The sequence below is a fragment of the Aspergillus brasiliensis genome, assembly GCF_001889945.1.
Source record: "Aspergillus brasiliensis CBS 101740 unplaced genomic scaffold ASPBRscaffold_11, whole genome shotgun sequence".
NCBI lineage: Eukaryota > Fungi > Ascomycota > Eurotiomycetes > Eurotiales > Aspergillaceae > Aspergillus > Aspergillus brasiliensis.
The window spans coordinates 597,167-621,577 of NW_027137452.1; the positions used below are offsets into that span (position 1 = coordinate 597,167).

General features: G+C 50.4%; 10 protein-coding genes and 1 non-coding gene across 11 annotated transcripts; 6 read left to right on the forward strand and 5 right to left on the reverse strand.

Annotated features, from left to right (window-relative positions):
• The first annotated feature begins 53 nt into the window (after positions 1-53).
• ASPBRDRAFT_46304 (uncharacterized protein) lies at positions 54-1,119 on the forward strand. The gene has a single exon (XM_067625609.1). The coding sequence runs from the start codon at positions 181-183 to the stop codon at positions 703-705; it is 525 nt and encodes a 174-aa protein (XP_067476271.1). The 5' UTR covers positions 54-180; the 3' UTR covers positions 706-1,119.
• A 654-nt stretch (positions 1,120-1,773) lies between these two features.
• On the forward strand, positions 1,774-3,508 carry ASPBRDRAFT_46306 (uncharacterized protein). The gene is made up of 4 exons (XM_067625610.1): positions 1,774-2,003; positions 2,077-2,206; positions 2,265-2,373; positions 2,448-3,508. Exons 1-4 carry the CDS (start codon positions 1,815-1,817, stop codon positions 3,361-3,363), a joined length of 1,344 nt encoding a protein of 447 aa, XP_067476272.1. The 5' UTR covers positions 1,774-1,814; the 3' UTR covers positions 3,364-3,508.
• Positions 3,509-3,975: 467 nt separating this feature from the next.
• lysB (homoisocitrate dehydrogenase lysB) lies at positions 3,976-5,266 on the forward strand (the record flags this gene model as incomplete). The annotated part of the gene is made up of 4 exons (XM_067623053.1): positions 3,976-4,006; positions 4,079-4,119; positions 4,185-4,354; positions 4,423-5,266. The coding sequence occupies 4 exons, from the start codon at positions 3,976-3,978 to the stop codon at positions 5,264-5,266; spliced, it is 1,086 nt and encodes a 361-aa protein (XP_067476273.1).
• A 1,081-nt stretch (positions 5,267-6,347) lies between these two features.
• Positions 6,348-7,877, forward strand: ASPBRDRAFT_32761 (uncharacterized protein; the record flags this gene model as incomplete). Its single annotated transcript, XM_067623054.1, has 1 exon — positions 6,348-7,877. One exon carries the CDS (start codon positions 6,348-6,350, stop codon positions 7,875-7,877), a length of 1,530 nt encoding a protein of 509 aa, XP_067476274.1.
• Positions 7,878-8,554: 677 nt separating this feature from the next.
• On the reverse strand, positions 8,555-11,029 carry ASPBRDRAFT_131883 (putative C6 finger domain protein; the record flags this gene model as incomplete). The annotated part of the gene is made up of 7 exons (XM_067618378.1): positions 8,555-8,732; positions 8,795-9,230; positions 9,285-9,580; positions 9,637-9,723; positions 9,774-10,634; positions 10,694-10,806; positions 10,868-11,029. The coding sequence occupies 7 exons, from the start codon at positions 11,027-11,029 to the stop codon at positions 8,555-8,557; spliced, it is 2,133 nt and encodes a 710-aa protein (XP_067476275.1).
• Positions 11,030-12,548: 1,519 nt separating this feature from the next.
• ASPBRDRAFT_132276 (aminotransferase-like domain-containing protein) lies at positions 12,549-14,177 on the reverse strand (the record flags this gene model as incomplete). Its single annotated transcript, XM_067618423.1, has 2 exons — positions 12,549-13,811; positions 13,872-14,177. The coding sequence occupies 2 exons, from the start codon at positions 14,175-14,177 to the stop codon at positions 12,549-12,551; spliced, it is 1,569 nt and encodes a 522-aa protein (XP_067476276.1).
• Positions 14,178-14,938: 761 nt separating this feature from the next.
• ASPBRDRAFT_46310 (Zn(II)2Cys6 transcription factor) lies at positions 14,939-17,313 on the forward strand. The gene is made up of 5 exons (XM_067625611.1): positions 14,939-15,165; positions 15,248-15,972; positions 16,025-16,448; positions 16,501-16,789; positions 16,861-17,313. Exons 1-5 carry the CDS (start codon positions 14,984-14,986, stop codon positions 17,251-17,253), a joined length of 2,013 nt encoding a protein of 670 aa, XP_067476277.1. The 5' UTR covers positions 14,939-14,983; the 3' UTR covers positions 17,254-17,313.
• A 133-nt stretch (positions 17,314-17,446) lies between these two features.
• Positions 17,447-20,099, forward strand: ASPBRDRAFT_46311 (putative AAA family ATPase GCN20). Its single transcript, XM_067625612.1, has one exon. It carries the CDS (start codon positions 17,662-17,664, stop codon positions 19,915-19,917), a length of 2,256 nt encoding a protein of 751 aa, XP_067476278.1. The 5' UTR covers positions 17,447-17,661; the 3' UTR covers positions 19,918-20,099.
• Positions 20,100-20,427: 328 nt separating this feature from the next.
• Positions 20,428-20,499, reverse strand: ASPBRDRAFT_t213. Its single transcript has one exon. It is a non-coding gene; the product is annotated as a tRNA-Cys (tRNA).
• Positions 20,500-20,825: 326 nt separating this feature from the next.
• On the reverse strand, positions 20,826-23,049 carry ASPBRDRAFT_158394 (translation initiation factor eIF-2B gamma subunit family protein). Its single transcript, XM_067619435.1, has 7 exons — positions 22,718-23,049; positions 22,595-22,649; positions 21,446-22,518; positions 21,317-21,393; positions 21,207-21,265; positions 21,106-21,146; positions 20,826-21,039 (listed from the first exon to the last, which is right to left on the reverse strand). The coding sequence occupies exons 1-7, from the start codon at positions 22,841-22,843 to the stop codon at positions 20,890-20,892; spliced, it is 1,581 nt and encodes a 526-aa protein (XP_067476279.1). The 5' UTR covers positions 22,844-23,049; the 3' UTR covers positions 20,826-20,889.
• Positions 23,050-23,779: 730 nt separating this feature from the next.
• On the reverse strand, positions 23,780-24,333 carry ASPBRDRAFT_198602 (uncharacterized protein; the record flags this gene model as incomplete). The annotated part of the gene is made up of 3 exons (XM_067621218.1): positions 23,780-24,040; positions 24,104-24,246; positions 24,315-24,333. The coding sequence occupies 3 exons, from the start codon at positions 24,331-24,333 to the stop codon at positions 23,780-23,782; spliced, it is 423 nt and encodes a 140-aa protein (XP_067476280.1).
• Positions 24,334-24,411: the final 78 nt, after the last annotated feature.

Here is a 24,411-nt window from a genome sequence, read left to right on the forward strand (position 1 = left end):
GATGATCCTCTCCCAAACAGCTTCATTCTGCGTTCATCTATCCAGTATTCGTATTTCGACCGCCTCTTCTTTCCCCTCCTCCGTCATTCCAGCCATGAGTATACTATATCACGAACCTCAAAATTACGCCAACAATTAACTAAAGTTTTGAGACACGAGGAATAAGAAGAGAAAAAAGCAATGGACATCCCCCACCTCACGGAATCACCAACCCCCTTCCCAAACTGCTGTCTATCCATCTCCAGCACCCTAATCACCCACCTAGCAGGGCTACTTCCCCCAAAGCCCGCATTCACCCTCTCAATAGGCTGTGGATCCGGTCTTCTTGAAGCTCTAATACTGCATAACCATCCCAACCTCCAAATCACCGGAATAGAAGTCTCCGCATCAGTCAACCGCTACCTTGCAGAAGAGCACTTCGACGTGGTCAGCGGGACGTGGGATCTGTACGCGCGTGCGCCGGAAGCAGCAGCGTGGATGTTTGTATACCCGCGCGAGCCGAAGCTGGTTAGCAAGTATATCGAAATGTATGGCGATGACTCTGAGTCGTCGGTGCAGATGATTTTGTGGTTGGGGCCTCGTGCGGATTGGGCTGATTATGAGCCGTGTTTTCGCGATTCGTCGTTCTCGAACGTGTCTATTCCTGATCCTGATGAGGTGGGGTTGGTGGGTTTTGAGATGCTGGCTGTTATGCGGAGGAGGTAGCGGTGTTTTGAGGATATCATTGAATCTCCATCAAAGGGGGAGGGGTATTTCTGGCCCTTGACAGCAGAGAGATGAGGTGCGTGAATGATAGGATGCCACGAGGGGCTCCCTTGATCCTCAGTACACGTTCGATCATCATCTAATGGCTCCTGGGCTGGTCGATTGGTCGGTCGTCAGCATTGCGGGCAGCAAAATAGAGCCGTGCTGTTACAGACAGTTCAGTCTCAGATGATGCGCCAAGTGATGAATTGAATGATTGAGGATAGACGGTTTTGGTTGTTACACTTCAACTGCAGCCGATGAATTGTTTCCTTTCATTATAATGAAATCATGATCTCTTTCGGAATACAGCTAGCCACCTACCAAGCCTACAATGCAGTAGTAGAAAAGATGAGCTACCTCAGAAATATCGAGAGATTTTAATTTCCTTGGTGAAGTAGATGGGAGAAGACGACAATTCAGTCCATCATATCGGACCTCACATATCGCCCATCGATGGATCCTATAAACCAGCTATCCTCACGCGTAAAAAGGCTGTAGTCAGGAGCAATGGCAATAATATCTGAATTCTACGGTGGCTTTTTGGGTCTGCTGTCCAGTGTGAGGCTTCTCCCATGCCATTTGAGAGTGTATCCTATATTCAGACCGATCTCATACTACACCTGTACACTGGGAATCTACTTTTGTAACCCATACCTATTTCTATATCGTGAGGTTAGCTCATTCACATTTTGTGGATGGGAAGGTAATAGCTATAACAAAATATGAACAGTAGGCGGAGATGAACAAAGTAACCAGCAAGGCTGAGATCAACTAGCACTTTTGGGAGGCAAACAAATTGCACTAACTAGTCTAGCAACTAATCAGAGCCAGCTAGCTGGTCCAATAGCTATACACTAATGAATACGAACCCAGACTACATCGGGAGTAAGCAATGTACTGCTTAGTATTGGCCGGTTGTCCGGCTTAGCATAAGCACTAGACGGCTATGCGTTGACAAGCCAAGAAACGGTTCCTACCATATAAAATGCAACCACTTCGCTCATACTTTAGTCTATCCCCGTTTCCATTTTTTTGCTTCGTCACATAGTTGGAGCTTGGGTGCAACCATGAGCACCTCTCACTTCCGAGTAGTCGAGCACACCATCCCGTGTCCCTCTCTCCGAGAATATCACCATGGTGTCAAAGATGGCCAAACACTACAATTGGCAATTAAGCAGTACATTCCACTCAATAATATTCACCCCGGGCCGGATGATGTTACAATTATTGCCGGACATGCAAATGGGATTCCCAAGGTCAGGAAGCGCACTATCAGTAGATTGCATTGAGCATCTATGCTGAGCCAAAGTTATGCTAATCCTACTGCAGGAATGCTACGAACCACTATGGGACGACCTTGTTGCAACGAGCAAGGTAAAAATCAAGGCTATCTGGTTCGCAGACTGCGCAAATCAGGGCGCCAGTGGAGTCTTGAACGAAGATAAGCTGGGTAACGACCGTGAGTTATTGGCACTCATCTCAAACCCTCTTTAACAGGGCTGATCAATCTCTAATAGCGAACTGGTTCGACCATTCCCGAGATCTCTTATCAATGGTCACTCACTTACAAGACCAAATCAAGCCTCCAATTGTAGGAGTAGCACACAGTTTCAGCTGCTCGCCATTGTGCGCATCCCAACCAACATCCTAGACACCCTTTCTTTCACAGTACACTGAAGAGCCATCTAACCACCATCCAGTGTTCACTTATCCCTCATACACCCACGCCTCTTTCACAGCCTCATCTTCCTCGAACCCATGATTCAAGTCGAAAGTCCCATCAAGCCAGGTGGCCGCAGCCCCGCCCTCTGGGCCAGCACCCGCCCCGACCTCTGGCCCTCCCAGTCCGAAGCTGAAAAGCATATCCGAAGCAACCCCTTCTGGCGAAAGTGGGATCCCCGTGCTGTCACAAAATACATCGAATATGGCCTGCGGCCTGTCCCAACGGCTCTTTACCCGATAGATCCCCCTTCTTTTGAAGGAGAATCTTCAGCCCCGAAAGTGACACCAAATTCAGTGACGCTAACAACTACCAAAGCTCAAGAAGCGTGGACATTTATGCGCTTCAATATTACCCCATATGCAGGTTCTACTGATCAGAAGGATGGTAGTAATAGTGAAAATGCTGAGCGTTTCCTTAGTCCGGACCTAGCTACATCAGGTAAAGAAGGCACCAGCAATGACCCCAGCTACGTGGCGACTTGTCCCTGGACATGTCTTGCTTTCGAGTTCCTGCCGTATATTCGGCCATCGGTTCTGTTTGTGTGGGGGGAGAAAAGTCATCTAAATACTCCTGGTGCGCGGAGAGATGATAAACTGCTGCGTGTTGGTACAGGACTTGGGGGTAATGGGGGTGTTCGGGCGGGGATAGTAAGGGCTGAGGTTGTCAAGGGTGCGTCTCATACGGCTCCCCTTGAAGAGGTGGGTGAAACGGCAAGGTTGGTTTCGGTGTGGTTGGTAGAGCAGGCGAAGAGGTATTTGGAGGAGAAGAAGTTCTGGAGCGAGTATAATAGCCAGAAGTCGGAGAGGGGTGGGTTGGCGTTGTCGGGGAAATGGATGGAGTATATGAAGTTGCCGGGTGATACGAAGCGAGAGAGGAAGGGAAGTCGTTTGTAGATAGTCTATTCTATGTGACTTGAGTACATGTGTGATCTATTTCGGTATCATAAGGGGCGAAACGACTATCTCTCTAGGAGTGGTATATTGAGTAAAGGACACAGATATCTGAGGGTGAGAGGTCATAATTTTGGTCCATTGCCGCAATCGTTACAGTGTCCTTGATAAGTACTAGTAGTAGCAGAAAGCCATGGCTTAACGCTAGTATATAAATATGAGTATAGTAGGCCATGGTATAGAAGCAGCCAGTATCTATCAGTTTAAATCGGCACAGAATCTAACCGCAGCCACGATTTAAAGGGCCGTATTGGTTAGGATTTGTATGTAAGTCAAAAGTACAAAGACTTGTATAACCATTCCGAGAGCAGCCAGAGTGATAATCATGCGTGGTTATGAACAATTGTTGTATTCTCTGAGGACACTCCGATATACTACTGTTACGGATGGCTAGACCGCCACCTGCGCACATCTGGTCAGTGCTTATCACGTGCATCCCCGCGAATGGGGCTAAACTAGCGGGAATCCTCCGATCGCGGCGTCCGTTAAGCGGATGTTTTTCTCCAGCCAGCAGGAACTCTCTTTCTTTGCATCCCCTTGTACACGGTATTCACAATGGCTGCTGCTGCTAGGACGCTTCGCATAGGTCAATTGCTCCTCCCTATCTCTTAACAATCTTCCCCTGCCTGTCTAGCTGCTGACATCTTCCCTCATGCAGGTCTCATCCCCGGTGACGGCATCGGCCGAGAGGTCATTCCGGTGAGTCACCACAGCGAATAGCTCCCTGTCGAAGCACCAATTCTAACACAATGCTTCTGAATTAGGCCGGCCGGAAGGTTCTGGAGTCTCTCCCCTCCTCCCTGAACCTCAAGTTCAGCTTCGTCGATCTCGATGCGGGTTTCGACACCTTCAAGCGCACCGGTACCGCTCTTCCCGATAAGACGGTCGAGACCCTCAAGAAGGAGTGCGATGGTGCCCTGTTCGGAGCTGTCAGGTGAGTACAACATTGATCTCCTCGTTCTCTTTCGCCAGTCAATTCCCTTCTGATCAATTCCTCCACAGCTCCCCCAGCACCAAGGTCGCCGGCTACTCCTCTCCCATCGTCGCCCTCCGCAAGAAGCTCGACCTGTACGCCAACGTCCGCCCGGTCAAGACCACCGCCGGCAGTACCGACGGCAAGCCCATTGACCTGGTGATTGTGCGTGAGAACACCGAGGATCTCTACGTCAAGGAGGAGCAAACCAAGGAGACCCCCAATGGCAAGGTTGCCGAGGCTATCAAGCGTATCTCCGAGAACGCTTCCTTCCGCATCTCCACCATTGCCGGTGAAATCGCCCTCCGTCGCCAGAAGATCCGCAGCGTTGCTGGTATCGCTGGTCTCCGCACCGAACCCATGGTGACCATCACCCACAAGTCCAACGTTCTCTCTCAGACCGACGGTCTCTTCCGTGAGACCGCCCGTAAGGCCCTCTCCGCCGACCGCTTCTCCTCCGTCCAGGTTGAGGAGCAGATTGTCGACTCCATGGTTTACAAGCTCTTCCGTCAGCCCGAATACTACGACGTTATTGTTGCCCCCAACTTGTACGGTGACATCCTGTCGGACGGTGCTGCTGCCCTGGTTGGCAGTCTGGGACTGGTTCCTAGCGCTAACGTCGGTGATGGCTTCGCTATCGGTGAGCCCTGCCACGGCAGTGCCCCCGACATTGAGGGCAAGGGTATTGCCAACCCCATTGCCACTCTGCGCAGTGTTGCCCTGATGCTGGAGTTCTTGGGCGAGGAGACTGCTGCTGCCAAGATCTACACTGCTGTTGATGCCAACCTCGATGAGGCCAAGTTCCTTTCTCCTGACATGGGTGGTAAGGCTACTACCCAGGAGGTTTTGGATGATGTCCTGAAGAGGCTGTAAGGGGTTGTTGAATATGACTCTTGATGTATAAATAGTCAGATATAAAAACCGAGCTTTTAGAGCGAATATGATGTCAACTTTTTAACAACATTAAGGGTTATTTGATAATTGTCAGCTATAATGCTTTCCACTGGAACCTTGCTTTATCAAGATACAGAAGGCTTACAGGAATTTGTAAGATTGTAAAAGGCTATGCCATTCTCTATAGGTCACAGTCTAGATTCATCATGGCACGTGCCGATTAGACTCAGAGGGTCCAAACACACGAGGCGCAGCAAGGTGAATAAATGTGGACAAATGCCAAAGCGACACATCCTTGTCTGGCCCTCCTTTTCTCGTTGGTCGCAGATGCAATGACACGTATGGAGCCATGCGTTTGAAGAATTCTGACAGCTCCATCGTAGCCGCTGGAGTAGGCAAATCGCTACATACCACTAAGTATTCGGGGAATTACATTTATCTATAACTATTTACTCTGCACTCGTACTCAGATGCGCTCAGCTTCAGCCACGACTATCTCACTTCCCAATCGGGTAAGGGTCGGTCGCACTACGGCTCATCACCTGAACGCCTTGACTGCCTTTCTTCTCCTGGATTGTTTCTCCTGCCTCATCCTCGTGCCTCAGCCTCTCGCTTGTGATGTGGGTCGGCGGAGATCGAACATCGAGTCAGTTGTTCCTGGCAGCGTTTTCCTTTCCAGAACCACTGCTAAGACCGACCTAAAGTAACTAGTCAATCAGTCGGTTGGTGCCTATCATGCGGCCAGTTGCCGCCAGAGCCCCATGACCATATACCCACCGAGAATTGGATCCAGAGATCTACGGCTGAAGAGATCCCGAGCTCAAGACTAAGAGAATTTCACCAGATACAAAGCAGTTACCAGTTACCTACCGAGGAGCGAACAAACTCTGCACGCATCTTCTCCGACATAAACAAGTGTCCCCAGTTAAGGAGGAACCCTCCTAGCGTGGTGAGGCGGTGCACACACGGGCGGAACCGTATAATAGTGGAGGAACATCCTGCCGCGAGGGAGACGGCAGGGCCTACTATTTAACTGGGCCGCGTTCCACTCCCATTAACAATGCCAACACCAACGTCCCCTCAGCAAACTGTGCGGCCTTCTCGCAATCATAGATTCTCACAACATTCATCGCCATTACCGTTCTTAGCGCGCCTCATCGTCAGGCTTCGCAAACTTTGTGGCGCAGATATGACACCCTATACATCTCTCAAAGAAGTGATCGATAGGAGAGAGTTCGAGCGGCTTAGCGACGAAGAACTTGTTGAGCTCGTGTATCGTCAATTTGAGCCGGTAATCGAAAGACTCAAACATGTCGAACAAAACATCGAGGGAGACGATGCGCATCCCCAAGGATTACTAACCCGGAAAGGCATCGAGGGGAAATCAAATGAAAATGATCTTACACCCTCCCGCTATCTTTTCGACAAGGATTACTCCGAGGTGAATCGAACCTTGACTAATGTCCTTGCCGTGAGGTGGCTTCTCAACGATGCATACGGCACCTTCACCTGCCATCAAAATGATGCCATCAAAATCAAGAAACCAACCTTCGATGACTTTCGCGAATTAGCGAAGCGGATCCGAAAGGAGCCGGACTGGCTAATGGCTCTGATTGCAGCTTTGGTCCTAGGTGACGTGGGTAAAGACCATGAGCTAGCCAAAGAGGTGCAAGCCCAACTCAAGACCCCATCAGTCGAGGCAATGAACCATGACACGGTGCTTGAAAAGGCCCTTGAATTAGGTCTCATCGGGTCCCCGTTGGAATCGTTACCGGCTCCTCGACGAGATGATGTAATTCGAGGAGTGAGACTGGGGGCCAAGCTCAATATCCCGCAGCTAGCGCAAGGTGAGAACGTTCCGGGAAGCCTGCAATGTCTGCAAGAGCTTCAAGGTCAGGAAAACGCCTTCGAGTTAAAGTATCTTGAGATAATGTTCGATGTGGCTGGTGCAGGGGCGCATGTTGATGCTTGTGGTTCAGTCCGAATGATTGAACCGGTCTGCCAATCATTCCTACTTACGTATAAGATTCTGCAGCGCGTCATATCAAAAGAGATTACTATCCAGGAAGCCTACAATGAAGTCTTGCAGAATCGAGGCCGTATCTTATCCGACAAGGGATTCTCAAAATTATCCACGGATGACGAGCAAGAGCGGGCCCTCTTGCGCCTGTACGCAATGGGCAGGGTAGCAGATATCAAGTTGGCAGAGCGCTTTCACCAGGCCCTTTTCAGCCTCCCAGATGATCATAAAGCTGAACTTATCAAAGAGCTCAATCAGAGTGGTTTGGAAGGCGAACAAGCTGTAATTCTCTATTACATGCCCGCACTATTTGCGGAATTACTCCGGCACACACAGCGGGCTTCCGAGGAAACACAAGTAAAGGCACTTAGGTCGCTAATGGACTTTATGCGACGCACATATATTGGGGCAAAGAATGTTCCTGGTGAAACGAATCTCATTATCGAATGTGATGTTTCCGAAGCAAAAAGTGTCATACAGGCACCGCAATTCCCGGAAGATCTTACTGAGTTGGACGGCTTTACTCTCTCATCGTTAAGATCTGGGGCTCCAGATCCCAAATACCGGTAGCCTAACGAACCGCTCGTCTATAAAAATAGTACACTTCTTCATGTCTCGGGCTGTTGTCGAGGCCAGACAACTCTTGGACCTGCTTTCTGTCTTATCCATGCCAATCATGACATGGTCGTTTTTCATGTCTTCTTTCTCTTCGCTCTAATCTGCTTTTTCCCCTCCTGGGAGAATGGCCGATATCTTTACGATTGCTACGACATTCATGACACTCTGAACGGCGGAACTCTGCGTCTTATTAAAAATGGAACTCGGAAAGGAAACGGGAAATTCTGGGTAGGAGTATTATTTGCGTGCTCTGAATGATACCACAAGAACGCGTCGACAAATAGACAGTGGGACAGTCTTACCGTGTTCAGCTAGCTCCTTGACCAATAATTTACTTGCTTCTCTTCATACTCGTATAGTCCTCACTTATAATAAAGCCGTGGCAATCATTACACTATAACATGAATAGCCAGTCCTCAGCCAGCTAAGCATTACAATCGAGCTGCTATCATTTGCTACTGGTTACCACACCCACACACATGGCATCTGAAATGGGCTAGACATAGATAATCATTTCAAATATTACAGCGTATTAACATAATCATTGACTTGAGCACATTCACACATACACATACATACATACATAGATACAGGACCATACATAAATACATACACACATTAATTAACAATTAAAGTAACCGCAACAACTCCAAATCCTTCGCCACCGCCGGACTGGCCTGCGCGCAATCCTCCAGAAACTGCATCATCTCCTGATTCCACTGTTCCCAGCCCGCAGGCAACGTCTCGTGGAGTCGTCTATCGGGAGAGTGAGAGATACAATAGAAGAGGAGGATTTGGCCGAAGAATCTATATACAAGCATGTAAGCACGTGGCATCATAGGTAAAACAGAGGAGGTGGAGTGACTTACTGAGAACAAAAAGCGAACTTTATCGGAATACAACTTTTCATGCGCTGGAAGATGCCGCCCACGACAGGCCAATTCATGGCGTTGAGCAGACCACTGCGGATTTGTTCGAGATCTTTGTCGGTGAGGGAGCCGGGCGTGTGGAGCGCCTTGTAGAGGTAGGGACGGCCGATGTGGAAGTTGGCGATCATGTACCGGCCACGAAGCATGGCTTCGGAGACGGCGATCGCGGGAGATAGAGCGTGGCGGTGGGAAGGGGTGAAGGGGAGGTGGTGTTGGGAGGCTGGGGATGGAGGGATAGGGGTGCTTGGGTTTGTGGTCGGAGCTGAGGTGGTGTGATCGGAGAATTGGAGGGCGGCGGGGAGGTTGATGCGCCATTGTTCGAGTTGGTGACGCAGTTCGGCGTTCACTGCTGGGTGAGGGAATGTGCCGGAGTCGGCTGGTTGGGATGAAGGGTTAGTTTGGGGTATATCAAGACGAGGGAGTAACTCACAATGGAAGTAGAGTGAGTGTCGGATACGGGTGAGGATGATACGATGGGCGACCTGCGCGAGGAAATGGTATTGGAAGAATGAATCGTCTATCTCTTCGAGTGGGAGTGAGCGGGAAGCTGGGAAGCCCACACTTTCGAAGGTGATGAACTTGGGAATCGGGACGTATTCTTCAAGTCGGGAGAGACCGCTGGGCGGGACGTGTAACTCTTGGACGAGAATGGTTTCGTTCATTAGACAGTTCCAATATACTCGAGATTTCATGTCGCCTTCCCACTCGTCGAAGTGGACATCGTGACTGGATAAATGTCAGTTCATCCCAAGGCGTCACTTTATGTGTCACGGATGGCTTACTTGGTGAGCATGGACAGACAGCAAGTGGCGGCTCGATGGATCATGGCCCACGAATCCATCGGGCGAAGGATCTGACTGTAGTAGATGCTAGTCATAGTCAGAATTCCATCCGAAACAGTTGCGAGGGAAAAACTTACAATGACAGCAGGTAGAATTGGCAGCTTTGGAGATTGTTGTCACACATCAGAAATCCAATGCGCTGGCGAGCAGTGTTGAAGAAGCGCAGACCCGGGGGATTCTCGTAAACCACTCCCATCCAGTCAGGAGGCTCGAAACGACCACTGCGCGTCCCTAGCAATGGAAAATCCCCTTCCTGGTAGGCGTGGACAGCGATGCAGCCTAACGCCATGATATTGAGAACCACGCAAGTCTCAATGGTGTAGCCAAAGTTGCTCTCAATGGCCGCGCCCAGGGTGAAAGCATAATAATAGTTCTTGTCAACTATAGGCGTAAACAGGTTGAAAGTTGTGAAGAATGCATCCGAAAGGCCCTTGACCATAGCCAACGGAAGTGCGTTCAACCAGTTGTCCCCGGCCTGCGCGGGGAAAGGGCAGATGTACATGGGCAATTGAGGGCGCTTCATTTCCGTGTCAATCACATAGTTCTTGCCCAGTTTCTCGTGAGCTTCAAGTAACCGTTGTGGGAGGATCTCCTGGGCACCTAACCAGGAGATCACTCCATGCTGGCTGAATGAAATCGAGACTAGCCCGTTTGCCTCCGTCGGGTTGGGATACAGGGGTTGGTCGTCATGCTCCACTTCGTTCAGTCGCATTGCTTCTGGCGTGTTAGTCTGAGAGCTCAAGCGTTCCAACCTACCCAAGCTGCTCGTGCTGCGAGAATGATGCGCAAGCGAGCTCATCGTCTCCGCACCATCCAAACCACGGGGCATCTGACCCCGAAGGGAGTGGATTTCCTTGGAAATGGTCGTGGGAACGTTCTCCAACTTGGTTTCCAGTCGATGCAATGTGCTCATTATCAAGCTGAGGGAATGATCCCGCCTACCTTGAGCGTTAGCAAGGTTGAAGAGAAGGGACTGGCGACGGTGAATCGGCCTTACTTGGAGGTCTTGCGTTCATTGTAGACGCAATCCAGATTTAGCGACTTACACAAGCCGCACTTGGGTCGCGACTCATCACATCGCGTCTTCTTAAGCCTGCAATTCTCACATGCCTAGGTGGAGTGGAGTGGTTACTACTACTATCGCGCACATTGCTGGCGGGGAAGCACCAACCACAGTGGCTATGAAGTTTCGGGGCTTTTTGCTGCTGGGCCCGGATGCATGTTGCTGCTGTTCTGGATCCCCAGGCGAGAGGCCCTGAGGGGTGTGATCCACCAAATCGGGGGACTGGGAGGCAGGGCGGGGCGGGGACCCTTGATGAGGACGCTTGCTCATGGTGGAAGTTATACACGATCAAGCCCAGGGCTCCCTTAAGTGATTAGATGTGGGAATCGCGCATTGTGATCCCAACTAGCTCTGCTTCCTGTTCGTGCTGGAAGGGGATTCGCCAGTCCCAATCGGCTGGGGGATTATTTTTTAGACCTGAAATCTCTTGGAAATTATGCAACGAGTGACTGGATAGATTCATTCGTTATCTCAGATTAGTTAGTTAGTTATCAGATAGTTCCGGTGACTCAAAATGATGCCCGGAGATGGTGCCTTTTTCCGCGGTCACCTGACTGGCCCGGTCGGGCCCGTTCTTACTCTTCCTTGAGCCTCGGATGCCTCTCGCGACTCTATCCCTCGTCAGACAGAGGAATATATGCACTGTCGTTCTGGAACAATGCTTTGATCGGGTGCACGGTGCAATTATGTGTGACGGGTACTGATGAGGGCGATGGGGTCAATAACTTGATCCCAGAGAGAGCGCCCCTCTCGTTGCCGTGGTGAGCTCTACCCCTCTATTTGCTGGTGGTGATAACGAGTACTCCGAATCTAATACATGAACTTGTTCAAGATCCCCAACCACCACCTCACTCTCATCCCTCGCCATGACAGCCTCGCTCACTGCTTTGAGGCGTTACATTTACCCTGACCTGGGATTTCCAAGGGAAACAATAGCAGCGCAGGACTACCGGGGCGCCTTGAGACATGATTCGGTACCTCCTTAACACACTGCTCGTTTCCAGAACCCATCATACCTCCGTTTACGATCGCCATTCTGTCCCTCCATAGACCGATCGCTTTTGGTATTTGACCCCCAACTGGACACCACCGTCTGCGAGTCGTTCAGTATGCAATTCGTGCCATCGAATCCCTTCTTGTGCAGTGCTTCGTGGTCAAAGGTTTCTGCCCCGGTTATGACAAGAGCTTGTGCGCTACTGTCATACAATCGTGGATTTGCATAGTCTGAGACAAAGTCGGGATCGTGATTTGAAGCACCTTGTCCTCGTCAATCGCTCGAATGTAGTTGGAGATGGGAGGTCCCTCTCCCATGAGGTTGGCTGGTCACGGAGGCTCTACAGTGCCATCGCGTACTCGACAGGCATGATATGCATCACATGCAAGAGCTGGCGTCTTGCAATCGATGGCAGCTCCATTCCGGCACGGTTCTAAGGGGTGCGAGGGTACGCCAGCGCCACGACCACCACGCGCTTTGTAGCCGGAAAACGAGCCTTGTTCCGGGCCTCTTCGTCCTCCGTAGAGCCAAGTCATCGGTACCATGAGATGAGTCCAGGTCTACGAGTGGCAGTCACTCGGCAAAGGTGACTCCCGGTCAATGTCGGCTCTACTTGTAATCAGTAGTAGGGTGTGTCCTAGGGGGAATTCGCACTACTAAGTAACTGGCTTGTTCGGGATAGGTAGCTAGATATGTGATCATTAGGATCATGCGAAGTAGGCACCAACATTGGGTGGACACATGCAACTGGCTTGCTTCAACAACGCCAGGCATTGACAGTCAACATCCCTTGATCTAATTAGACTCACACAATCCAAACTCCTCCCTGACAGCCTCCGCAAACAATCTCACCCCCTCCTTCAGATCCCCTTCCTCTGCAGCCGCAAACGTCATCCGAAAATGCAGCTGACTATTCAGTTCCTTATTCGAAGAGAACAGCGAACCCTTGGTCACAAGCACTCCCTTTTCCAAAGCCTTGGCTGCAATCTTCTCCTCCAATGCAACTACCTGCGCATCAAGCTCCTCCAGTGACGATTCAGACGAAACCTTAGCCTGAGGATGCTGTGTCCAGTCAATCTTAATCCACAAAAACATGCCGAACTCTGGTGTATTCCACTGCACAACCTCCTTAGGCAGATAGTCGTTGCAAGCATCAAGGAGCACATCCCTACGCCATCGATACTCTCGCGAGAGGTGAGCAAGCCACGCAGTGAATCCATCATGACCCCAGGTCTCATCAAGCAAATGCCACAGCATAAGCTGGGAGGGGCCGCTAACAGCTAGAGTGCTCACCTCCTGGTATGCGGTGAACTTTTCGATGACATGCGTGGGTGCAGTGACCCAGCCGGCACGTAGGCCGGGAGCGAGAATCTTGGCTGCGGAATCGAGACGTACCACGCGGCCGGATATATCTAGAGTGAGGTAGGAGGGGATGGACTGGGAATGAAAGATGCTTGTGGCCTTGTCGTCTTCGGAGGCAGAGTTAGTACCATTTGTCCCGTTGGCACCATCATGATGGTCATGGTAAGGACCCATCCTCAGGAAATAGTACGGGTCATCCTCGATGATTATGAGGTCGTGTTTTTCTGCAACGTCGTAGATGGCTCTGCGTCTTCCCAGCGGCTGGCTAACTCCTGTTGGATTCTGCCCGGTCGGGATGGTATACAGCACGCGTGGCTTGGGTGATTGGGAATTGCTACTATCCCAGGAAGACAGTACCCCATCCAAGACATCAGGCCGCAAACCATCTGCATCCATCTCGATTCCTTGCACTTTAACCCCATTCAAAGCAGCACTTTCTATCGTCCCCGGGTACGTATATTGCTCCGCTAGAACGGTATCCCCGCGATTGCAGAAGATGCGAAACGCCATCTCCATCGCGGCAGTCGCACCGCAGGAGAGAAACGTTCCCCAGTCTGCATACGGGGGATTGTGAACGAGCTCGACGTGCTCGGTGATGAATCGGAGTAAGTGTGCTGATCCGTTGGCGAGGCAGTAATTTAATGCGATTGAGAGGTTGTATGTTGCACCGTGTTTGGAAATGGTGTGCGCAGAGTGCTCTTGTTCCTGTCCGTTGGGTAGTAGTGGTAGATTGGCTTTCGTTGTATCTTTGATCACTGTCGGCTCTGGAGACTCCTCGTTCAGGGTTATTGATTCCCAAGGATAGTAGTCCGCAGTTGGTCGTCCCGTTCCCAGGGAGATGATCTTGCGCGGACCGATTGGGCTGGACCCCTTTTTCAGCGCTGAGCCGCCAAAGTCCCGACTGTGGATGCTGAAGTGGTTGTCGAGTCGTTTTGCGGGCGGTTTTGTCCGGTTGTAGGGCGATTTGTACTGTTCGGAGGAGACGGCTGGGGCAACTATGAGAGGGAGAGGAGGCGCTGTGGCGCGAAGGGCTTGGATTTCGGTGGATTGTAGGCGTGTCATTGTGGAGATAGAGGTGTATTTGATTTTACGAAATTTATAGGATATATTTTATGATGTGATGGATCGGTCTTCTCTCTTATAACTATTGGCAAGATAGCAAGACATCACTTATCTTGATCCCGGAGTGATCGGAGTGATGCGCTGGATCACTCCGATCACTCCGATGTTGTCTGTCGCTTATCGCGCCTTCTCTTTCCCTCTCCGGAGTACTTTTCGATTTGTCTCTAGTCCGGGCTCACTTGAATATGGTGCTCTATGCATGGAACATGTATGTATCGTTCGTCAAAACGCAGCGACATCGCCCGTGAGTGTACTTACTGGGCGAACCCCTAGTGTCTTTGATGCCCATATGATGAGGATTTGTCCAGTAAGCATGTATAACAAGGGGATACTGTCAATTCCCTTCTTACTGCTCTAGTTAGATGTGAGATTTTCCCGCATCTTAGTATTGCAAAAGCCTCTATGAGCCCTCGATCAGACTGTCTTTTTAGCCCGGAAGCTTGTTCTCTGCATTCATAGTGTCCGACCAAGACTGCCATATATATACTAGTATCAATTGTAGATTGCCAGGGTCTCGCTCACGTAGTCGCCAGAATATTCGCTTAAGACCACACCGAGACTCTTATTCATGAGGAATAAAGAAGAGTAGTATACTATCAATGGCATTGATGCTTTAACTCCACTCGGCAAAGTCGATTACCCCGCTCCGAGACTCCGACGACGCTTATCCACGCCTCTCCATACTCACTGGTCCACCCTCAAGGGCGCCAACGCAGTAATTGCACTATCAGATCTGCGCTTGTACAATGGCAACTAGATTAGCCGCATGTGAGCCTTGCAGAAGGTCCAAGCTTGCGTGCGACCATCAACAGCCGGTGTGCAACCGATGCAGGGATGGCAACCGACCGGGTCTTTGTATCTACAGAAGTGCACCCTTCAAAAGAAGAAAGACCGGCAATGCGGTGACAGATCCTGAATCATCTCATCAGTATGACGTCCCGAAACTCCTGATGCCGTTCAGTTATACATCAGCTAAGACCTCGCCACTCCGTTCGGTGTCACCACTTTAGCTCTCCAGACCTATCACCCCCAGCATCGTCCCCACCGCATGTAGGAGGAAATCGATATCCCAACCCAGGATATCTTGGGTCGTCCAGCCATGTTGCCATCTTCAAACACATCACCTCGCCAGATAGTCAAAGTGCTACATCCCATCTGAGTCCTAGCACCGCGTCTTGGACTGCATCTCTTTTCTCACCTGACGATGATCTTGTCGTCCAGCGATGTGCGGACGCTCTCAAAATGCTCCTGACGAGGTTTTCCTTGCCTGCTATGAAAGAGCTAGTAAAGCTCTGGCAGGCAAGGGGGACGAATCTTGCGATCATGGGGGCTTTTGTGGATCAATGTGTTGACAGCATCCCCCTCCCACCCTCGTCGACAAACGAAGACTGGCATCTGCTATATGCCAAATCCCTTCTCACCAACTCCTCCCAGCCGCTTAAATACTCTCGGCACACTACATTTCCCGAATTCTGCGCACAGTTTATCAACCAGAATATGCGATGGGAAACGCTCGCACTCTTTCTGTCAGCGGTGGTCCGAGCCACCATGGATATTCAGTTCTTCCCGTCGCTGTATACAACCGAGGAGAAGAAGTATAGCCTCCGCAAGTTGTGCACGAGATTAGCTGACTATGCACTGGAGATTACCATATCCCTCGACTGTCTAAACGATCTTCAGGTCTGCTTACAGTACGAAAATTTCATAGTGCATTCTCATGTAGACGGCGATCATAGTACGTTTCCCATGTGAATGCTCTACATTTATGTATCGCTAATCGCGTCCAGGCTACTATTCGTGGCGGAAGCTCGGAGATGTTATATCCTCGATATATGCTCTCGGTTACCATGAGAATCTCGACGAGAAGCCAGAAACGCCTCGCTTTCTGACCGAGCTACGCAAGGCCGTCTTTGCCCGCGTGTTTTCGGCGGACAAAAACGTTGCCATCTTCGTCGGTCGACCACCCCGCATGAATAGACAGTTCTGTTATTTTCAGATACCATCAAGTCCGCTTCCTGATGATGTTTGGTTCTTATCTCCTAACAAGCCCGATAATGAGATCGATGATCCTTTCAGCTGGAACCCTTCGACTAAAGCGAGTTATATGGCTGAGACTCGCTGGACCGCATTGTGTGCTAGGGTAAAAGAGGACATTCTCAACTTGCAGAGGAACCGGCCAAGTGACATGGAGCTTTTCTATCAACGGGTTGCGTAGGTCTATTTTGCGATAAAGCACACTCTGGACGATAACTAACAGAATCAGTGACATCAAAGCCCATGCTGAGAAAAATTACTCTTCACTGCCTCGACACTTTCAGTTCCGCAACAATCTCAGAGATAGTACACTTAGCACCTTCGAACGTGACTTCATCGGTTCAGTGCAGCTGAATCACTTACACGCGCTCTTTCTGCTGAATCTTCTCCTGCTAAGTACTCCTACTGAGCCCGATCCCACCCTCATAGACATCGCCGAACAGATCCTCTCCGTCACAGTGGACATGGTTCTCCTGCGTGACCAACTTACCAACTCTGGAACATGCCTCTTGTGGAAGGTATGTGTCTAACTCTGCCCATTTGTACTTCCCGTCTCAAGTGGCTTAGAGGTAACCGTAATCGTCAACAGGTCGCCTATCACTGTCTCCCCGCTGCAGGAATCCTCCTCCTTGCTCTACTCAACGAGCGAGCCACTCCAAGCATGCCTCGTATAACCCGACCCAGAACCCTCCAGCACCTGACCATCCTCGCTGCGGACATCCAAGCCGGATCGATCATTCGTCCGCAAGAACCCAACTATGAGCTCATGTCGAAGGCCATGCAAACAATTCAGAGCTTCCTCGACTCGGTCACTTCTGAACCTATGCACTCTATACCAGCCATGACACCCCGCAGTCCGAACCTTAACGAATGGTCCAGCTTTCCTTACCAGCAATCGTTGGATTTCGAGATTGGGTTCTGGGAGAGTCTTGCTGACCATCCACTGCTGAGCTTCCAATCTGGGCTTATGGCGCCGGAGTAATAAAATATATTCTTCAGATAAGGCTCTGCAAGATTATACACAATACAATCAAAACCAGAGTGAATTGGTAGTGATCCTTTAGAAACCATTCTATGTATAGTTGTATATACCCCGATCACGTGCCCCCGTGGGGCGTCGGCGTCGGGAAAACTCTAATTTTACCACACATGACGGAGGTCTGTGTGGGTATCCATTTAGATATCAGTAGAAACACCGATTAATATCGTCCGGATTGCAGTGGACACGGACTAGTGTTGCTTATATCCCTGCATCTTCTGGACTTCCCCGTATCTGCACGGTGTTGGCAACCCTTTGCGCGCCTATCCCCTGCAATAAAGTGTCCCTTCCCGGGTACATCTCTTCCTCCTCCCCGCTCATTCCAGTGTGATTCAAGCTCGACTGTCCACAATGGAGGCGGAACTTCAAGCACAGATCCCCGGTCTCGACCGCGTGGTATCACAATACTCCGTGGGGTATCTGACCCATGCCTCCAAGGCCTACGTGGAAGATGCCAACGCTCCGTCGCCACTGGCCGAAGCGGCCGATATGGTCACCGAGCTGCTCGTCTCCGCTTCGGGCGACTTCACCCCCGAGAATGAAAAGGCCATCCGCAACTTGGTTGAGAAGTTTATTTCCTCGCTGAGTGCGGCCGATGGAGTGGACGCCGAGCGTCGCCAGATGCCCTTTGCCGCTAAGAAGCTCGACCAGGCCATCCATGTCGGCTCCCAACGCAATATGTCTTCGACTCTGGGTCTGGCCGGAGGTAACGTCGACCTGGAGTCGGCTAACGCCAGAAAGGTCGAGTCCAAGGTAGACCGCAAGAAGCTCGAGAAGGCGGAGCGCAAGATTCGTGCCAAGCAGGAGAAGAAGCAAATGAAGACGGTGCAATACGAGTCCTCCCGTCTCCTGAACCAGCCCGATGAAACCATGTCGTATGAAGAGTTCTTCATGGCGGTTAACCCTCTGCAGCTGGGCTCGGACTCGCAATCCAAGAGCAAGGACATCAAGATCGACAGCATCGACATCTCTGTTGGTGGCCAACGTATCTTGACCGACGCTTCCCTTACTCTGGCATATGGTCGTCGCTACGGTCTCGTCGGTCAGAACGGTATCGGAAAGTCTACCCTGTTGCGTGCGCTCAGTCGCAGAGAAGTGGCCATCCCCAGCCACATCTCCATTCTTCACGTCGAGCAGGAAATCACAGGAGACGACACCCCCGCGCTCCAAGCCGTCCTCGACGCCGACGTATGGCGCAAGCGTCTCCTGGCTGACCTGGAGAAGATCACCAAGCAGCTGGCGGAGATCGAAGCCGAGAGATCCTCCATGGCAGACACCTCCAAGGATGCAGCTCGCCTGGACCACGAGCGCGAGGGTCTCGATATCACCCTCAACGACATCCACTCCAAGCTCGCAGAGATGGAATCCGACAAGGCCGAGTCCCGCGCCGCCAGTATCCTGGCCGGTCTCGGTTTCTCGCCCGAGAGACAGCAGTTCGCGACGAAGACATTCTCCGGAGGTTGGCGTATGAGATTGGCGCTTGCGCGAGCCCTGTTCTGCGAACCCGACCTCCTCCTGCTGGACGAACCGTCCAACATGTTGGACGTGCCGTCCATTACGTTCCTTTCCAACTACCTCCAAACATACCCCAGTACCATCCTGGTCGTCTCTCACGATCGAGCATTCCTCAACGAAGTCGCCACCGACATCATCCACCAGCACTCCGAGCGTCTGGACTACTACAAGGGCGCCAACTTCGACTCCTTCTACGCCACCAAGGAAGAGCGCAAGAAGAACGCCAAGCGCGAATACGAGAAGCAGATGGCCGAGCGCGCCCATCTCCAAGCCTTCATCGACAAGTTCCGCTACAACGCCGCCAAATCCTCCGAAGCACAGTCGCGTATCAAGAAACTGGAGCGAATGCCCGTCCTGGAAGCGCCGGAGAGCGACTACGTCGTGCACTTCAAGTTCCCCGAAGTGGAGAAGCTCTCTCCCCCGATCGTGCAAATGTCCGACATCTCCTTCGGATACACGCCCGACCGGCCCCTCCTCCGCAACGTGGACCTCGACGTGCAACTCGATTCCCGTATCGGTATCGTTGGACCCAACGGTGCCGGTAAGACCACCGTGCTGAAGCTCCTCACGGGCCAACTCCAACCGACCAAGGGTCTCCTCTCGCAACACGCCCGACTCCGCGTCGGATTCTTCGCCCAACATCACGTCGACGCCCTGGACCTGACCACCAGCGCCGTCAGCTTCATGGCCAAGACCTACCCGGGCAAGACGGACGAAGAATACCGTCGACACCTGGGTGCCTTCGGTATCACCGGTATGACGGGTCTCCAGCGCATGGAACTCTTGTCCGGAGGTCAGAAGTCCCGTGTCGCCTTTGCGTGCTTGTCGTTGACGAACCCCCACATTCTTGTTCTGGACGAACCGTCTAACCATCTGGATATTGAGGGTATGGATGCCCTCTCGGAGGCGCTGCAGAACTTTGAGGGTGGTGTGGTGATGGTCTCTCACGATGTTACCATGCTGCAGAATGTGTGCACGAGTCTCTGGGTTTGTGATCAGGGTACGGTGCATAAGTTTGATGGCACCGTCAATGCTTATAAGAAGTTGATTAGCGCGCAGGCTAATGAGGCGGGTGTTGCTGCTCCTCATTGAGAGGAAGTGGGGTTCATCGCTAGTAATGATAAAATATTATGGACTATTTCAAATGATGCTTATGTTTTTCTCTGCTATGTAGTAGTATTGAGCAATTCTCGCTAAGTTGTATATCCTAGTAACCCATACGCACCGGATAGTCGAGTAAACAGGCTAGTTACTAGACCGCAAGGGTAGCCGGGATATATAATTAAAAAATCATTGCTATTTTGTTGGAATACTACTAATTGGTTAGTAATTTCTGTAATTACTTCAACTTGAAGTTGAAGCATAACACTCGACCAGCGGGAGAGCTCCACTCGGATATATAACTCCGCTATACCACAACCAACAATACTAGACTAGTGCTCGGCTATCCGAGTCGACATTCCCGCTAAAGAGGGAGTAGTACTTTGTAGTAGTGTTAACAAAAATAAAAGGCCCCTTTTGTCCATTCTGATTCATCCTAGCATGTTGTAAGACAGTATATTCTCTTTGTAGAGTTTGTAGAAAGTGAAAAAAGAAAAAGAAAGGGCCGAACGCGATTTGAACGCGTGACCTTAAGATCTGCAGTCCCACGCTCTACCCCTGAGCTACCGGCCCTTCTTGTTGTTTGGTTTGCTTGTTTCTTTGTTACTTATCCAGAAGAGCAATAAATAATGTTCTGCGGTTCTTGGGTCCTTGGTCCATTGTATAGATAGGCGTGTCTTTACTACCATTAAGTTTCAACAGCGGTAGTGGAGCCCCTAAAAGGATTAATCTACTTCTTTCCCCCCCACTACTTCCTCTATGTGCATACCCCATATTATGTGAAGGTCTTTCTTTTTCTTCTTTTTTGACCATCCAGGGTCACAGTGTATTGGCCACTCAATGTACATACTAGATCAGGACACGAACTCTCCCGTCACTTCGTTTACTTGAACATACTGATGCACTGGATCATATATACTATGCTAATAAGTATTTACTTATATAATATACAATCCGTCTAATCTAGAACCCCGCATCATCACCGCTGTCGCCATCGTCATCAATATCCATACCATCCTCGTCGTCATCGTCAAGTCCCTCGAAGCTCATGAACTGCTCATTCTTAGCATCGGTGTCTTCCTCAACCACTACACCGTCTTGGATTTCACAGTCCTAGCAAAATAGTCCAATCAGCAAGCTAAGTATCTTTTATATGGGTTAGCAGGATTCTGAACGCACCTTAAGTACGGAGTCTCGCCCAATCTGACTATATCTGCCGACTATAAACTTGTCAATAACTGTCTTCATCACTTGGAATAATGTGCAATGTGAATACTTACCAATACATCCTGTAAGGACACACTTCGGTCCAATGACTGCATTGTCCATGATCACACACCTGGTTCAAGTTAGAGATTGGGGCAGATATAGTGGGAGCATGGATGCCTACCTTGTAAGGCGCGCGCCGCTGCAGATCTTGGCGTTGGCAGAGATGCAGGACTCCTTGATGACGCACTTTTCCTCGACCTTCCCAGGATGTTAGTGTTGAGGTAAATAATCTATAAAAGTTCAAGCTTACCGTCACATTGGACCCCAATAAGCAGTCGCCCTTCGTGACGATAGATTTCGACGCAACTGCCTCCGGAGTAGCAATCTTCGCGGCATGACTGAATGGCGAGGCAGCAGCACGGCCGACCTCTTCAACCGACTCCAGCTTGGCAAGACGGAGGGACATGGCCAACACCAGGGCGGCACTGTCCACACGCCGGATGAGTTGCTTGGATGACTTGGTCGTGTATGCGAGGATGGGCGGCACCTCCACTGAGGACTGAGCAGAAGATTTCGTGCTGCGGGCCTCGGAACCCTGAGCGTGTGTAGTGGTCATGCTGCGAAGATCGATTTCTTCCTCCAAAGAGTCACCGTCATTGCTTCCATGATCCTCTTGAGTCTCCGTCTGTCCGCCCACAATCTCATCAATGCCGAGCTTGGCACTGAGTCCACGCTGCCATCCCGCTTTCGCCCAGTAGCCGATCAAGTCCTCACTTACGGATTGGAAGCGCTCCTGGTGCTGCGCAAGCGATCGGACCCACTTAGGCAGAATATACAAATGTGCGTCGCGGTAGCTGGTCAACATCTTGACCGAGGCATGCTTCTCAACCAGAGTATGACGGAGGAGAAGCCCCTTATCATTCTCTACCTGCTCTTTCAAGGTATCCATGGGCATTGACAGGACCAGCTTTGAGAGCTCGTGACGCGAGACAGCAGGGACCTCATCCTGCTCGAGAGAAGTAATTGCGACAAAATCGGTAGGCTCTTTCTTGATCTCGTCTTGAATGCCCTTCGCGGGGTAGAACACGGACAGGCCTCCTTGGGCAGCGGGGCCCAATTCACTCTGTGAGGCGAGCCATGCCTCAAGCAAATGCTCACCAGGAATATCGCACAACAGATCGCAACTCAAGAGCAAGAAATTCGATTGGATGCAAGCTTGTACTTCGGGTAGGCGCAGTAGTTCCGCGGTTCCTGTCGTCATCTTAAGGTCCTTGGGGGCAATGATCGTGGGAGAGGGAGAAGAGAGCGACGTGAGGTAGGGGTTCTGTTGTAGGGCGGCCTTGAGGGGAGCCAGAGCGGAGGGAGGTGTGATCAAGACGATATCTGAGCCGTTAGTCTTTCGTCTCAGCAAGGACCGCAAGACACAATGGCCCCAAGGAGGCGCATTGTCATTGCTCACCATGTATTCCGGCACGCTTGCACCAATCCAGTGGGTAGTAAACCATCGGCCTGAGCTGCGCAAACATTGGTATTAGTGACTGCTTGCTCTCGGGGTCCGGGCGGAGAATTCGCCAATACATACAGCGATGGGGATCAAGCATTTTGGATTTTCTTCGGGATTGGAGGAGATGGTGTTCAAGCTTTCACCGGGGCCACAGAGGATCAAGGCTTGGAAGCCACTGCTCGGAACTGGCGTGGCATGAACCATGTTGGTTTGTGATTCCGATTTTCTGACTGACTATGACTGAACCCCGCGGACAATGGTGGGGGTAGACAGGGATTGGGAGCAGTTGAAGCTGCAGGGGCTCGAGACAAGCGTCTTTGAGTAATCGTCAATAAATAACAGATAATGCGAAGGAGCGACTGAACGATGCAGCCTTGCAATGAATGTTTAATGCCTTGCGCTGGAGAAATGAGCGTAAAGCGCAAGAATGGATTGTGATAATAATTCATCTCCGCCCGAAATTTTGCCCTCGTTCACCGCTGTCATCCCGACAAACAGAACAAAAGGTTCACCGCCTAGACTACTACAACTATTAGTACTACTACTAGATACTTCCTCCCTAGATCTTTGGCTTTTTCAATGACCATTGACTAACTATGTGGGAATATCGAAGTCTCTCCGCCATTGCGATCCCATATCAGCCAATCCGAAAACTCGCAGGTGTAAACGAATCATACCACTTCCGGCGTATCATGATCCAAGTCACTTTATTGACCACGCCGCAAGATGTGACATGATGCGGTGCCAGATTCAGCTGGAAGTAAAGCATCATATATCCCTCCGCCCTGTCATTAAAAACAGAGTTGTCACTAGGATCCTTAGCACCAGCCATTCCTCCATTACTATAGGAACAGCAAACTTTCTCATGCTATGGTCCCGGCCATTCTAGACCCAGGTATCTAGAAGGCGAATCCAAAAAAAAAAAAAGAAAAAAAAGGAAAAGGGAATCACGGGGAATCGGGCGTCAAGTAACCTTTAGGCTACAGCTACGCAACGGTTCGATGAACTTGGCATTGGTTATCTTGCCGACAAGATGAAGTCCAAGCGAACCAGAACCAGGTTTCCTGTGCTAGCTGTGGTATCCGTCATATTAAACGACTAGTTTAGCAGCACTAATATCCCCATAATAATACATCTCTCTCAGGGTTTCAATGCACATACGTCGAAAGTATTATCATAGTCTGGTGAACCAGATTCGACCCCGAGAGCAAGGCGGGTCATCAGATGGGGGATGTCATCCTTATAATCAAGATAGATTTCGAGAGGGCCCGTAGCTTTCTTGATGTCCACATCCAGTTTCAACCTATCATTGAATGTCCCTGGGAAAATTCCAATTTTAAAACCTGAGAAAGTAGGTAGGATTTTGTAATTCCCGGTTGTAGGGTTCACCCAGCCTTCATACTATGATATATTAGTATGATTAGATAGGATGTCATATCTAGTTAAGAGGTACTGTTGACTTACACTGACTATTCCATGAGACCACTTCAATTCAGTGCTCCCATCTTCAGTATCAGGAGGAACAACCAATTTATCTCCATCAGTTTGTTCACCAATTTGGACAACACTGTAAGAGTTCATGCTACCAACAAGCTGGAGAGCTGAACCTGTAGAGAGCGGAATCTTTAGTACAAATACTTCTGACGATGGAAGTACTTGTTAATATTTTACATACTAACAACAGGCTCAGACATTTTGGTGGACGTGCAGTCAAAATACTTTCAGGTTCCTTTGTAAGTGTAGGACAGTGAGGTAACTGACTTGAAGCTTCT